The sequence below is a fragment of the Vulpes lagopus genome, chromosome 2 (assembly GCF_018345385.1).
Source record: "Vulpes lagopus strain Blue_001 chromosome 2, ASM1834538v1, whole genome shotgun sequence".
Classification (NCBI taxonomy): Eukaryota; Metazoa; Chordata; class Mammalia; order Carnivora; family Canidae; genus Vulpes; species Vulpes lagopus.
The window spans coordinates 113,799,887-113,815,614 of NC_054825.1; the positions used below are offsets into that span (position 1 = coordinate 113,799,887).

Below are 15,728 nucleotides of genomic sequence, written 5' to 3' on the forward strand. Positions count from 1 at the left end.
CAGGTCTCAATGTCCATGAGTAAAGGCGCACAGGTGCCATCACAGCCATGTGTTTACGTGTGGTCACTGGTTGCTGGCTGGTTGTGGGGGTCCTGGCTATGACAGGGACCAGATGTGGCCTCTGGGCTTCATGCTTGTGCTCAGTGTAGCACAGGCCATGACTACAGAGTCACAAAATGGCAGCATCGCAAGTGCCCCATTCACAGCACTGCTGTACTAAAGCACACATCACATCAAAACAGGAGAAAAGCAGACTCTGTCTACAGCGCTTGACAGTGCGGTGGTGTGTAGCTTGTGTTGCTGCAGTTGTAGCTCAGTTCACTGTGCTGAATACAGCTGAGCTTGAGGAGCTCTCATCACCACTCACAGACAACAGGGTCAGAAGACCAAGAAACTTTAAAACAAATATCTCAACAGAACATAATTTCTTTTAAAAATGAGAACCAGGCTGCAACCAAAGTGCTTTTCGTTGATATTTTATTTTATATATATATTTTTTATTGGAGTTATTTATTTTATATATATTTTTTATTGGAGTTGTTTGCCAACATATAGCATAACACCCAGTGCTCATCCCGTCAAGTGCCCCCCTCAGTGCCTGTCACCCAGTCACCCCATCTCCCAGCTTACCTCCCCTTCCACTACCCCTTGTTCATTTCTCAGAGTTAGGAGTCTCTCATAGTTTGTCACCCTCTCTGATTTTTCCCACTAATTTTCCCCTATAACCCCTTTCAGTATTTCTTATGTTCCCCATGAGTGAAACCATATAATGATTGTCCTTCTCTGATTGGCTTACCTCACTCAGCATAACACCCTCCAGCTCCATCCACATCGAAGCAAATGGTGGGTATTCATGATTTCTAATGGCTGTAATATCCATTGTATACATAGACCACAGCTTCTTTATCCATTCGTCTTTCGATGGACACCAAGTCTCCTTCCACAGTTTGGCTATTGTGGACATTGCTGCTATAAACATTGGGGTACAGATATCCCAGGTTTTCACTCCATCTGTATCTTTGGGGTAAATCCCCAGTAGTGCAATTGCTGGGTCACAGGATAGCTCTATTTTTAACTCTTTTGGGAGGTTAAAGGAGCTCTATTTTTAACTCTTTGAGGAGGTTGAGGAACCTCCATACTGTTTTCTAGAATGGCTGCACAGTTTGCAAGAGGGTTCCCCTTTCTCCACATCCTCTTCAACATTTGTTGCTTCCTGTCTTGTTAATTTTCCCCATTCTCACTGGTGTAAGGTGGTATCTCATTATGGTTTGATTTGTATTTCCCTGATGGCAAGTGATGCAGACCATTTTCTCATGTGCTTCTTGGCCATGTGTAGGTCTTCTTTGAAATTTCTGTTCATGTCTTTTGCCCATTTCATGAGCTGTGATCATCAAGACAGTGTGGTACTGGCACAAAAACAGACACATAGATCAATGGAACAGAATAGAGAACCCAGAAATGGGCCCTCAACTCTATGGTCAACTAATATTCAACAAACCAGGAAAGACTATCCACTGGAAAAAAGACAGTTTCTTCAATAAATGGTGCTTGGAAAATTGGACAGCCACATGCAGAAGAATGAAACTGGACCATTCTCTTACACCAGACACAAAGATAAACTCAAAATGGATGAAAGATCTAAATGTGAGACAAGAATCCATCAAAATCCTAGAGGTGAACACAGGCAACACCCTTTTTGAACTTGACCACAGCAACTTCTTGCAAGATACATCTATGAAGGTAAGGGAAACAAAAGCAAAAATGAACTACTGGGACTTAATCAAGATCAAAAGCTTCTGCACAACAAAAGAAACAGTCAACAAAACTAAAAGACAACCTACAGAATGGGAGAAGATATTTGCAAATAACATATCAGATAAAGGGCTAGTATCCAAGATCTATAAAGAAATAAACAATCCAACCAAAGTAATTTTATAAATGGTTTGTTAGCCAAATAAGGAAAGCCTGGATGGTGGCTGATTGCAGGAATCAGAGACATGGGCTCCCAGGCAGGCCTAAGACTGGTGGCTTTGCTGGCTTTCCTGCTGGAAGACATGATCAAGGATTGAGGGTAGTGGCAGTAACACCCACTGTTCATTAAAAACAAGGTGAGTCATCTCAAGAATGCTTCCTTGACTCTTGATGCATCAGTAATGTTATTGATAACACAGCTCACATGTTGATTTATGAAGTCAGCATTCTATGAAGTGACTAAATCAGCAGTCTGTAACCAGCCCAACCAGAACAACTATAGCCAGAAATATCTGGAAAGCTAGGAAAACATGGATTGGCATAAGTGGAATCTTCTAAAATGTGTTATAACTGGTGGTGTTGAAGTAGAGGCAGAGGAGGAAAAGTCTCAGGTGCACAACTTACAACACTTCTGAAGCTACCAGGTGTTGAAAGTTTTGGGTTATCCACTGTGCTCTCAGCAGGCATCAGCAAGTGGAAGACATCCTACTCCGTCCTGGGCTGTTGAACCAGTAGGCAATGAAACAAGACTCAGATGGTTTGAGGAATATGTCTCAGGTTGACTGGCTCCCAGCTGAGCTGGGACTCATCAGTCCTGTGAGGCTTTGTCTGAAATAGAAGCCGAGTGTCTTGACTGGCTCTTCCACACAGCAGCCCGACAGCACAGCCACAATAAAGTTTTATTGCAATTGTTGAGGTCAAGGTGGAGACTGAAAGTTTTCTAAATGAGAACTGCCTTTCATCATTTTTATTAAACACTGAATGACTGTAGAATTAGCTTAATACTCTGTACTAATGAATCCAGCCTAAAACTACAAGGCAAAACCATACTTACATGCAAAATTTACTCTGCAGTAGAGACACTCTGATGACAACAAATGCTCAAATCACAAGCAACTTCCACAGTTTTACACATGTCTAATGCTGTGAAAAGTCATACCTAAGTGGTAGCTCCATTCCCACACAGATCTGAAGCAGAAATATCCCCAGGCTCAAACTACAGGTCCAGTCCCAGCAGACCTCAGTGCAAGGTCAGGACAACTTTTCACATTTCAGAACTCGCTGGCTGCATTTTAGGTGCTTCTACCTAACCTTCAATCGAAAGTGATTAGTCTGCAATATGGTGAAATCTTTATACACATTTATCAAGTGTGGAATCTAATAGAACTCTAAATGCTTGTCCAGCAATGAGCATGCTCAGTTAAATCAAATGCTTGGGGACTGACACCACTCTTTGGTGGTAACTGTGTGAAAAGACATTTTCAAAGGAGAGATACAAATAATTTCATGACAATCAGCAATAACAGATGAACATTTGCAATAAACTTTGATGACAGGGAATGCTGACTTTGAACCCCAATTAAATAAAATGTTACCCTTCCCTAGAAATATAATATCCATTCTTCTCATCCACAGAGCTGTATTACAAAAAAAAAAAAAAGTCATACTCAAATTTTACTATTATATTTTGAAAGTCACAATGAAAAGATTGTAAGAGATTTATTCCCTTTCTTATATAAGTATATATAATATTAGATAGATGATAGATAGATAGATAGATAGATAGATAGATAGATAGATAGATAGATATACATTCCTCAATTTTCCCTCCTGGCCCTCAAAGCCTAAAATATTTACTATCTGGCCTTTCAACAAAAAATGTTATCTGATCCTTGCTCTAGATATCACTTTAGTCTCCAAATTGTGCTTAACTAGTTTAGATAATGCCCATAACTGTCATCATCTTACATGGTTTTAAGTTATCATTCACAGAAAAATATAAAGATTGATGAATGAATAGAAGAAAATTTCCTGTTTTGTGATCTTCCAATACAAGGATCGATGGTCATTATGAACATCCATAGTTCATTAAAAACAAGGCAAAGGACACCATGGAGACTCTTAATGACAGAAAATAAACTGAGGGCCGCTGGAGGGGAGTGAGTAGGGGATTGGCTAGATGGGGATGGGCATTAAAGAGGTACTTGTGATGCGCACTGGGTGTTGTATGTAAGTAATGAATCACTGAATTCTACTACTGAAACCAATATTGCACGGTATGGTAACCAATAGAATTTAAATAAAAATTTGGGGAAAAAAATCAAAACAAGGCAAATTACCTCAAGAGCATTTCCATTATTCTTGGTGAGTCAATAAATGTTACTGACAACATGGTCACTAGTTTGCTGCTCTCCTAGAGGGAAGTGGAGTCATTATAAAATGCTATCATTGTAAAGTTTCACCCAAACAGAAGTTGCCATAGTGGCTGCAAGTGGCAGTTTACATTGTTTTTCTTCAAAGGATTTTAATCCAAATAATATCAAAAAAGAACTCATACAGTATACACAAAATATTATAAATTACATCCTTCTAAATAGAATACAGAAGAACTGACACAATCTATGTTTTAAAGTTACCTTTCAAATAGTAATAGCTTGTGGTTTGTCAAATTATAGTATCTTCTTATCAAATGTGCAAATCTTTTACTCAGAAGTCTTGAAGATTTAATTAACTATTCCTAAGTCATCCAAAAAAAGTATTTTTTAATCTTTTCAGTAATGCAATACTTTGATTTTAGATAATAAAGTGTCATTTCAATTTTAAATGCAATGGAAGTAAATTCCTAAATCAAATGTAACTCAGATAATTTTTAAAGAGCTCCTCACTCCAGAACCATCAGCAGCTCAGCTAGTGCATCACCTCTCACACATATCAGCCAGTCATTAGGGAACTCAGCAGGCTAACTTCTTCTTAAAGCTGACCTGATAACACAAATGGAGCCATAAGTGGATCCTTTGATATCAGTTTTTCAAGACTCCAATGATAACTTTTGAGACTACTTGAAGCAAGTCATTTCTGTTGTACTATAATGGTGTTATCCACAAAGCATGTCATTCTATTGCTCAGTCTTTAAAAATGATGAAATCAGGGATCCCTGGGTGGCGCAGCGGTTTGGCGCCTGCCTTTGGCCCAGGGCGTGATCCTGGAGACCCGGGATCGAATCCCACGTCAGGCTCCTGGTGCATGGAGCCTGCTTCTCCCTCTGCCTATGTCTCTGCCTTGTCTCTGCCTCTCTCTCTCTGTATGACTATCATAAATAAATAATAAAAAAAAATAAAAATGATGAAATCATCCAACACAATCTTCTATTCCTGGCTACTTGGTTTCCCTTAATGAAGAAAAATATCAAACATCAAGTTTTAGTGTTTAGCAGTTCACTCCTAATTTTCAACTCTGGTTTTTTTAAAAAAAAAAAAAAAAAAGAACACACAAATCAAACTAAATACAGGAAGTTTCTCTATAAACAAATTACACTATCTTCCCGAAACTAACAATTCAATGAAATCACTACATGAGAGTCCACCGGATTGTGAGTCACCTTGAGTTGCTCTATCCCATGGGGTTTATTAAAGCTTTTCCTGAAGGCATTAACTTTTTGTTCTAGTTCAACAATTGCTCAGATTATTTTAATGTAGGAAAGGCAGGAAGTCAAAAAGTTAAATATTTTAAAAACTACTCATAATTTGATACCTAGATGGCAAAAAAATTAAATTCTGAAATCAAGTCTACAAAATAGAAGTATAATCAGAGACCAAAATTAACTTCAAATTATGTTATTCCATTTAGCTACTCTATTCTAGAGGAAGCTAAAATTAGTAAAGCAAGGAAATATTTAATAATAGCTAGTAAGACACCATCATACAATCACCTGGGTTTTTAGACTATACACAAGTCAGATTTTAATTATGTTATCTGAAACTTCTTCAAAGGCTGCAAACATGAGCATTTCAACATTGGGATGCAATAAAACTTGTCTAATTTTGCTACTTTAGATATTAGAGATAATGGGTCCAATAACCTTTGATTTTATAATAATAGGAAGTCGTGTTAAATGTTTCAAGAAAGAATATGAAAAGAATAGTGCCTGTCTGATGTGTCTCATGTAGTTTATTCATCTTAAAACAAAATCTATAAAAAGATGGGAAAGAGACAATGTAAAAACCAAGAAACAATAATGCCAAAATATGGATGAAATCACTACTGACTCTAAAGGAAATGGAAGTATATTAAGAAAATATACTTCCATAAAATAAAAAGAACATGAAAAATCATAAAAAGGTGTTATAATTATGTATTGTTGCTTATAAGTTATCCCAAAATGTAATGGTTTAAAATAATAACCATTTTCTTATATATCATGATTTTTTCCCATGCCTTCATGGGCAGGTCCAGTTGGGTAACTCTTGTGCTCCATGTTGCACCAATGACTGTACCTACTGGGCTCAGCTGGGACTGCTCAATGGGCCCCTGTATGGCCTCTCCAGCATGGTGGCCTCAACATAGTAGGTCTTCTTATGGTGTGTCTCAGGGTCCAAAGTGGGTAAATTAGTACACAAAGTAGAAGTTGCATGGGCTTCTGTGGCTTGTCCTTGAAAATCATATGGTATCCTTTCTGTCAAACTTAATTGGTCGAAACAGTCATAAGAACACCCAGATTCAAGAGGAAAGGACACAGACACAGCCTTCTGATTAAAAAAAAGCATCAATGAATCTATAGCCAGATTTTAAGATTTTAGATTCAGAACCCAGTGTTTTTTCCCTGACTCAGAATTTTTCCGTTTTAATATATTTGCATATATTCAGAGACAAGAGAGACAACAACTTCCAAAATGCCACCAGGCCTAAGTAGGAGAATTTAGGAATAGAATATTTTGAGCAGTATATTCAGGTTCTGAAGAAATACCTCCAATAGCAAATATGCTAGATATTATAGCCAAGTCATTCATTTGTGAAACTACTTACTATATATCAAATATCTACTATTTGCTAAGTCCTGTACTACTAGATATAGATACAGCAACAAAGAAGTTGCATTATCTTTGTACTCACTTCTCAGAATTAAAATGGCAGAGAATGCAGGTAGGAAAAAGTAACACTTTTATAAAGTGAAGCCCCCATCAGACACTGCATTTCACAGTGGCATCTAGCTGTTATCTCAGAGCTCCTTGACATAGAATAAATGAAAAAGTGAAGGTCAGTTGACAACCTATACACTTTGTTGAAAAATTCAAGATCTATACTTACTTCATTTCAGGATGAATAAAGAGAGAAAATAACAAAATCAACACCTTGGTGATAAAAACCTAACTAGACTTTTGTAAAGAAAAAAAAGTATAAAACCAGATGATCCTCTCAATAGATGCAGAAAAAGCATTTGACAAGGTACTACATCCATTCATGACAAAAACCCTCAACAAAGGTTTAGAGGGAACACATCTCAACATAGTGAAGGCCATATATGAAAAGCATACCACTACCATCATACTCAAGGGTGAGACACTGAGAGCTTTTCTTCTAAGATCAGGAACAAGACAAAGATGTCCATTCTCACCACTTTTATCCAACATAGTACTAGAAGTCCTAGCAACAGCAGTCAGACAAGAACAAGAAATAAAAGCATCAAAATTGGTAAGGAAGAAATAAAAATATCACTATTTGCAGATGACATGATATTATATATAGAAAACCATATATAACCAGCATAGCCTTGGTCACAATCGAGGGCAGGTTGAAATGTAATCCTGAATTTTTTTTTTAAGAAAAGTATTAAATGTCTCTTTCTACAAAAAAAAAAAAAAAAAAAAAAAGATTACACCAGAAAACTACTAGAACTGATAAATGAATTCAGTGAAGTTACAGGATACAAAATTAATGTACAGAATTATGTTGCATTTGTATACATTAATAATGAAGCAGCAGGAAAAAAAAAAAGATTCCACCAGAAAACTACTAGAACTGATAAATGAATTCAGTGAAGTTACAGGATACAAAATTAATATACAGAATTATGTTGCATTTGTATACATTAATAATGAAGCAGCAGGAAAAAAATTAAGGAAATGGTCTCATTGACAATTGCTTTATTAAAAATAATCTATCAATAGATGAACAGATAAAGAATATGTTATATACATATATAAATGTTCATATATGTATATATAATGGAATATTACTTAGCCATCTAAAAGAGTGAAATATTGCCATTTGCAATGATATGGATGGAACTAGAGGGTATTATGCTAAGTGCAGTAGTCAGAGAAAAACAAATACTATATAGGATTTCACTCATATGTGGAATTTAAGAAACAAAACAAATGAACATATGGGAATGGAAGGAAAAATAAATAAGATGAAAACAGAGAGGGAGGCAAATCATAAGAGACTTACAACGCTAGGAAACAAACTATGGGTTGCTAGAGGGGAGTGGGGTGGGGGCTGGGATAATTGGGTGATGGGCATTAAGGAGGGCACATGAAATGATGAACACTGGGCATTGTATGCAATTGATGAATCACTAAATTCTACATCCGAAACTAATAATACAGTATATGTTAATTAAATTGAATTTAAATAAAAATTTTTAAAGAATAATCAAATATCCAGAAATAAACTTAACCAAGGAGGTAAAAGACTTGTACTCCAAAAATTATAAAACACTGATGAAAGAAATTGAAGAACATACAAAGGAAAATCCATCCATGCTCATGATGAAATCATGCTCATGAATTGGAAGAATTAATATTGTTAAAATGTCTATACTACAAAAAAAAATCTCCAGATTCAATGCTCACTACCAAAATGCCAATTAGCATTTTTCTCACAAAACTGAACAAATAGTATCAAATGTGTATGGCATCATGAAAGACCTTGAATAGTCAAAGCAATCTTAAGAAAGAACAAAGCTGGGGGTATCACAATCCCAGATTTCAAGATATACTACAAGCCTGGAGTAATCAAAACAGTATGGTACTGGCACAAAAATAGACACATATATCAACGGAACGGAACAGAACAGAAAACCCAGAAATAAACTCACAACTATGTGGTCAACTCGTCTTCAATGAAGGAGGAAAGAAAATGCAATGGGAAAAAGACACTCTCCTCAACAAATGGTATTGGGAAAACTGGATAGCCACATGCAAAAGAATGAAACTGGACCACTTTTTTTATAACATACACAAAAATAAACTCAAAATGGAGGAAAGACCTAAATGTGAGACAGGAATCCATAAAACTCCCCAGGAGAAATCAGAGTCAATAATTTCTTTGACATTGGCAGTAGCAACATGTTTCTAGATATGTCTCCAGAGGCAAGGAAAACAAAAGTAAAAATAAACTATTGGGACTACACCAGAACAAAAAGCTTTTGCACAGTGAAGAAAACCATCAACAAAACAAAACAAAACAAAACAAAAAAACAATCCATTGAATGGGAGAAGACATTTCCAAATGATATATCTGATAAAGAACTAATATCCAAAATATGTAAAGAACTCATACAACTCAACACCAAAAAGCAAGTAATCCAATTTAAAAATGGGCAAAGCACCTGAATAGACATTTTTCAAAAAAAAGATATATAGATGGCCAACAGATATACAAAAAGATGCTCAAAATCACTAATAATCAGGGAAATGCAAATCAAAACCACCATGAGATCCGCCTTATACTTATCAGAATGGCTTAAATCAAAAACACAAGAAACAACAGGTGCTGGTGAAGATGTGGGAAAAAAGCAACCCTCATGCAATATTGGTAGGAACATAAATTGGTGCAGCCACTGTGGAAAACAGTATGAAGGTTCCTCAAAAAATTAAAAATAGAATTACCCTATGATCCGATAGTTTCACAACTGGGTACTTAACCAAAGAAAATGAAAACACTAATTCAAAAAGATACGTGTACCCCTATGTTTGTTGCAGCATTATTTACAATAGCTAAGATATAAAAGCAACCCAGATGTCCATGAATAGATGAATGGATAAAGAAGATGTGTATACATACAATGGAACATTATTTAGCCATTTAAAAAATGAAATATTGCCATTTGAAACAACATGGATGGACCTAGAAAGTATAATGCTAAGTGAAATAAGTCAGCCAGAGAAAGACAAACACCATATGATTCTACTCATGTGTGGAATTTAAGAAGAAAGAGAGAGAGAGAGAGAGAGAGAGAGAAAGCAGACTCTTAAATACAGAGAACAAACTGGTGGTTACCAGAGAGAAGGAAGGGAGGGTAATGGGTGAAATAGGTGAAGGGGATTAAGAGTACACTTGTGATGAGCACTGAGTAATGTGTTGAACTGTTGAGTCATTATATGCTATACCTGAAACTAACACAGTATCTTAATATTTTAATTTAGAATAAAAATAAAATGAATAATGTCTGAGGATAAAATGTAAAAAAAATGAAGTTTTTATTTAAAAAATCTTCCTTTGGCTTGTCCATACTGTGTAAGTGAAAATACTTTGTAAGTATATAATAAAAATTATAATGATTAAAATAGTATATATACACAAGCCCACTCAATCATAGAGATAAATTTTTAAATGTAAAATAAACTATCAAAATAAATCAATATATTAAATATTAATATATTAAAAGGGTAATAAATTAAGAGCAATTTAGATTTATTCTAAAAATAAAGTTGATTTAACATTTTTAAAAACACCATTTTAATAGTGCAGAGATACCATGTGTTAAGTTTAGCAACCATTCTTAGAAAACTAGAAATAAAAGACAACTTCTTTATTTGACAGAGAGTAGATATAAAAAGTGATGATAACAAAAAGAATCTACCATAAATGTCAAACCTCATGGTGAGGTGTTGAAAGCTCCCCCTATGCAATTGGGAACGAGATCTCACCACCTGCATTCAACATAGTACTGGAGGATTTAGGACAGAATAAGAAAAAGACAAAAAGTGACTGGATTTTAAAATTAGAAATAAAGCTGTCATTTACAAATTATGTGTATAAGAAATAAAACTCTCATTAGTCAGAGACTACATGATTTTATAGAATAGACTCTACTAATATATTTTTATAATAATAGTTTAGCAAGATTGCTGAATAAGGAATATAGAAAAATTCATTGCATTTCAATATATGAACAAAAATATGGAAAATAAGGGATACCTGGGTGGCTCAGTGGTTGAGAGTCTGTCTTTGGCTCAGGGTGTGATCTCAGAGTCCTGGGATTAAGTCCCACATGGGGCTCCCTGCGGGGAGCCTGCTTCTCCCTCTACCTATGTCTTTGCCTCTCTCTCTCTCTCTCTCTGTATCTTTCATGAATAAATAAATAAAATCTTTTTAAAATATATGAAAAATAAAAAATATAAAAGACACCATTTTAAATAGTATCTGAAATATCAGGTAGCTAAAAGAAAGTTAATAAAAGGTATTACAAGACATCCCATATAGAAAATTGTAAAACATTGAGAAAAAAAACCTAAATATACAAAAATGAATGAATGCCAGGTTCACGGATTAGAAGAGTCAAGATTGTCAGGCCATCTTCTGTTGTTCTATGAATTTCATTTAATTCCAGTCAAATCCCCCCAAGATATCTTTTACAGAAATAACAATATAATTTATTATTCGTATAAAACATCCACAGCAGCCCTGAGGCACCCAGCCAGAGAAATGAATGTTGTGGCAGTGGAGGCCAAGTGGTCTTCTCAGCAGACAGTGCTAGGACAGCAAGTTATCCAGGATGACAGAAAAAACTGACACCTACTTCTCCCCATTCACGAAATAACTTCCAAGTGGACTGGCAGGCCTTATGTGAAAGGCAAAACAGTAAGGGTTCTGCAGATGATCGAGGAGACAGTCTTCAGGCTCTGCAAGAGCACACAACTTTTTAAATGGGACCCAAAGACACAGTGAAAGTGAATTAATAAACTAGACTGTGCTCATCTATCCATATGTACATACACCTCAAACTGGAGCAATAAGACAAGTCAATGATTTGGGAAAGATAACCGTTAACACAACTAACATATTTGTAAACACTCTTACAAATGAACAACATAGAGATAAACAGACCAATAAACTGGATGGCACAGAATAGACACTTCCTACAAGATCAGATCCTACTTTTCCTCAGCAGCTGCTAGGGTGCTCAGTCTTTCTGAGGACATCGGCCCCATTGGGACAGGCCTGCCCTTCATCTGGTGGTACAGCTCAGCCCTCACCCTCCTTCAGCCTTCTTCTCGGGGCTCACCTGCACTTACTTGGCCCTCATTCTGCACAAGTATAAGAGGCCCTTCCTAGAGCAGTGGGCTTTCTGTCCAGGCTTGCCTGCAAAGGCCCTTGGCTACCATCCATGTGGGGAGCCTCACCCACAGTGCAGGGCCTGCTGGACCAGCCCAGGAGCTGAGACTGGTTCAGTAGGAAGTACCAGCCCTGCCCCCCAGGGCTGCCCCTGCTGAAGAGAAGAAGCTGGAAGCACAGAGAGAAGAATCAGAGTAGTCTGATGATAACGTGGGCTTTGCTCTTTTGACTAAAAGATTTTTTTATTCAATAAAAAGCTGAACTCTTGAAAAAATCACACCCTAATAAAAAATACACATATTCAAAAGCACTCAATCATGTTAGTAACCACGAAAATGTACATTTAAACCATAATGAAATCCCACTGCATGCACATCAGAAACACGAAAACTAAAACACCAAGTGCTAGTGGGTACATGGAGCTACTAAAACTCTCATTCATGGATAATGGGGCTTTAAATTAGTACAACCTGTTTGAAATCCTGTCTTTCGTTGTGATAGTTGACAGTACCCATGCTTATGACCCCTCGCTCCTGCTTTAGCTATAGAGACAACACAAATGTGCTGACATGCACAGTAGAGGGTGTGCAAGAGAATGTGCAAGACAGCGTTACACATGATGATCAAAACAGGAGAAAACACACTGTGTGCCATGTGTAGAAAGTTCAACAGTGAGAAAGGTTTGAGGGATGCATGTTTTCAAGATTAAAAATAAAACCAAGGAGATGATGTTCATAAAAGCTAGAACACCAACTAGCTTTTGGGGAAGTGGATACAAAAGGTACTAGTGTGACACTCGATGAGTCAATGGGTCATATGCACTTGCTTTATATACATGTCCTTCCTAAGTTTTGTTTCACAATAAAAAGGAAAATGGAGAAAGGACAATCATGAGGATACATGTGTCTCTTAGTAAAACAAGATTGTTCTTGTAAATGGTACTAAAAAATTCAAACCGACAAGAAGCATGCTCAATTTTTACATTCTGTAGTCATTTCTAGTAAACTCCTACATACCATTCTACAGTTACTGAAACCTCTCCATTGTTAGACATTTTACTGTTTCATACTTTTAAAAACTGCACCCAAAACATATTGGAGTTAAGCAAGGATGCTTCCCATGGCCACACTGATACAGCAATATTTGAAAATGCTAACTAATCAAATTTTGAGTGAAAGAAAATACTGAGCATAAATTTGGAAATTAGTGGTCAAAATTTTCACTATTTGTATGACCATTTATTTAAAAAAAGGATGTCATGTGAATAAAAGAATTCAAGGAAAGAATTGTTTGCAAATGAATAGCTTTCTTGGGAAAACAACAGAATAAAAAAGATTTGGTATTATAAGTACAAATAAGTACACATATTTATTATATACTTATCTATTATATTTTTTTAGAGAAATAAAAGTAAAATGAGGATAAACTTAAAATTGTGAAAGGAATATATATTTTTAAAATAACTTATAAAGAGACACATGACATTACACCAACAAGCAGAAATAACAAATTCCTGGATGAAATATCCAAATTGTAAAGATTTTAATTCACTGAAGATTGATTCAAAAATTGAATATAATCCTAATCAAATCCTCAGGATAAATAAATAACTCTAATATTCAGGTGGAGAGGTAAATTATAACAATATCTAAGAGGAAAATAGCAGAAAAATAAGACACTACAACTTATATCCCTTCATTAAAGCAATTTAAAAACTGCATAACTGTCAGAATTAGCTTTACTTCACTAATCTGAAAATTAGTCAAAGGGTCACAGCAACTGTTAGAGCATTAACTCAACAACAGAGCTCTAGGTGCTGGGTCACTCCCCTCCCTTCCCAATAGAAATCCCAAGGCTCCAGGTTTTGGGCACCTGGCTCAGCAAAAGCCATGAGACTAACTACTTGTACTGCCTACATGGGATGCAGCAGAGCTGGCCTCTTGCACATGGACTTTAGTCCATGATGCCTCCCTAAAGGTTTGTCTTGTTGTACCTAACTCAGAACCAGTCAGGGCTAAAGTATTTGTCTACAACAGTCACACGCTAACATTGTAGTTGTTGTTGGCTGGGTGACAGATAACATTTGGGGAAACAACAGACAAACCAGAAACCTCAGAAGGAAAGGCCATGGAATGAGATGTCCATAAGAACTTGAAAAGCTCTGCCATATTCCTGAGAATCTAGAAGTCCACACGCATGCCTAGGGCTCAGTAAAGACGTGAGAATGCCCTATATTCTCACCTCTGGCTGACCTTGAAACTCTATGAAGAAGTAAATATAAGAAAGAGTTGCATGTTGCTTGGTTAAGTGTTAAAGTTATGCCCAAACACATAAACACACACACACACACACACACACACACTTCCTGTTCAAAGACTGGGAAATTATTTCATCTTAGGCATTTAAGGAAATCTCTATCCTATCAGTGGTTGACAGCTAAGGTAACTGAACATAGATTTTAATGGCCAAAAATAACAATTAATACATACAGAATATAAAAACTCAGTTCAGAAAACTCAGTAAAAATGGATCAAAATAATTATAATAAGCAGTAATAACAAATCATCTTGGGAAAGGGAGAGAATCTGATTTTTACAGAGTGATCACTTTACAGCATTTAAATAATGAGTTTTCAAAAAGAAAAAAACTATGAGGCATGCAAGGAAACAAGAAAGTATGGCCCAGACATTGGACTTTCTAGACAGACTTTATTTTTTTTTAAGACTTTATTTATTTATTCATAGAGACACAGGCAGAAGGAGAAGCAGGCTCCATACAACAAGCCTGATGTGGGACTCGATCCCGGGTCTCCAGGATCACCCCCCGGGCTGCAGGCGGCGCTAAACCGCTGCACCACCGGGGCTGCCCCTCTAGACAGACTTTAATCAGCTACTTTAAATATGTTCAAGGGACAAAAGGAAACCATGTCTAAAGAACTAACAGAAAGTTTGAGAATTATGCATTACCAAATTGAAAATATCAATAAAGAGCTAGAAATTGAAAAGAGGAACCAAATAGAAATTCCAAAGTTGGGAAGCGCAATAACTCAAGGGGAAAGCTCACTAAAGGGACTGCATAGCAGATTCAAGTAAGCAGAGGAAGAACCAGACAGCTGTACCATAGGTCAACTGAGCATCCAATCTGAGGACTAGGAGGAAAAAAGAATGAGGACACAGGAGCAGAGCTGGTGAGACACCACCAAATGTATCAACATACATACAATGGTAGTCCCAGAAAGAAAAGTAGGAAGAGAAAGGAGTATATAGAATATTTGAAGAAATAATGGCAAATATTTTCCAAATTTGATGAAAACCATTAATCTACACATCCAAGAAGCTCAACAGACTCCAAACAGAAAAAGCTCATAGAACACCTGGATATGTTATAATGAAACTTTCCAAAGACAAAACAAAGAGACAATCTTGGAAGCAGCAAGACAGAAGCAATTCATCATGTACAAATGATCATAAATAAAATTAATGTTTAATTTCTGATTAGAAACCATGGAGTCCAAAAGGAAACAGGGTGCCATATAGAAAGTGTCAAAAGAAAAAAACAATATTTTAGTCAACCTTTCTATATCCAGCAAAACTACCCTTTGAAAATATAGGAGAAATTAAGACATCCCCAGATATATA

The 15,728-nt window shown here is 36.2% G+C and overlaps 1 protein-coding gene across 4 annotated transcripts in view; it reads right to left on the minus strand.

Moving 5' to 3' along the window:
- The window catches only part of WDR27 (WD repeat domain 27), a 238,367-nt gene that overhangs the window by 31,058 nt on the left and 191,581 nt on the right, over positions 1 to 15,728 (minus strand). Inside the window, exon 26 of one of the 4 annotated variants that reach the window (XM_041743604.1) lies at positions 2,420 to 2,580. The exons of the other annotated variants lie outside the window; for them this stretch is intronic. Within the exon in view, the coding sequence (XP_041599538.1) occupies positions 2,503 to 2,580 (78 nt within the window). The 3' untranslated portion in view covers positions 2,420 to 2,502. Of the gene's footprint in view, positions 1 to 2,419; positions 2,581 to 15,728 lie in introns of those variants that run through there. 4 annotated transcript variants of the gene reach the window in all.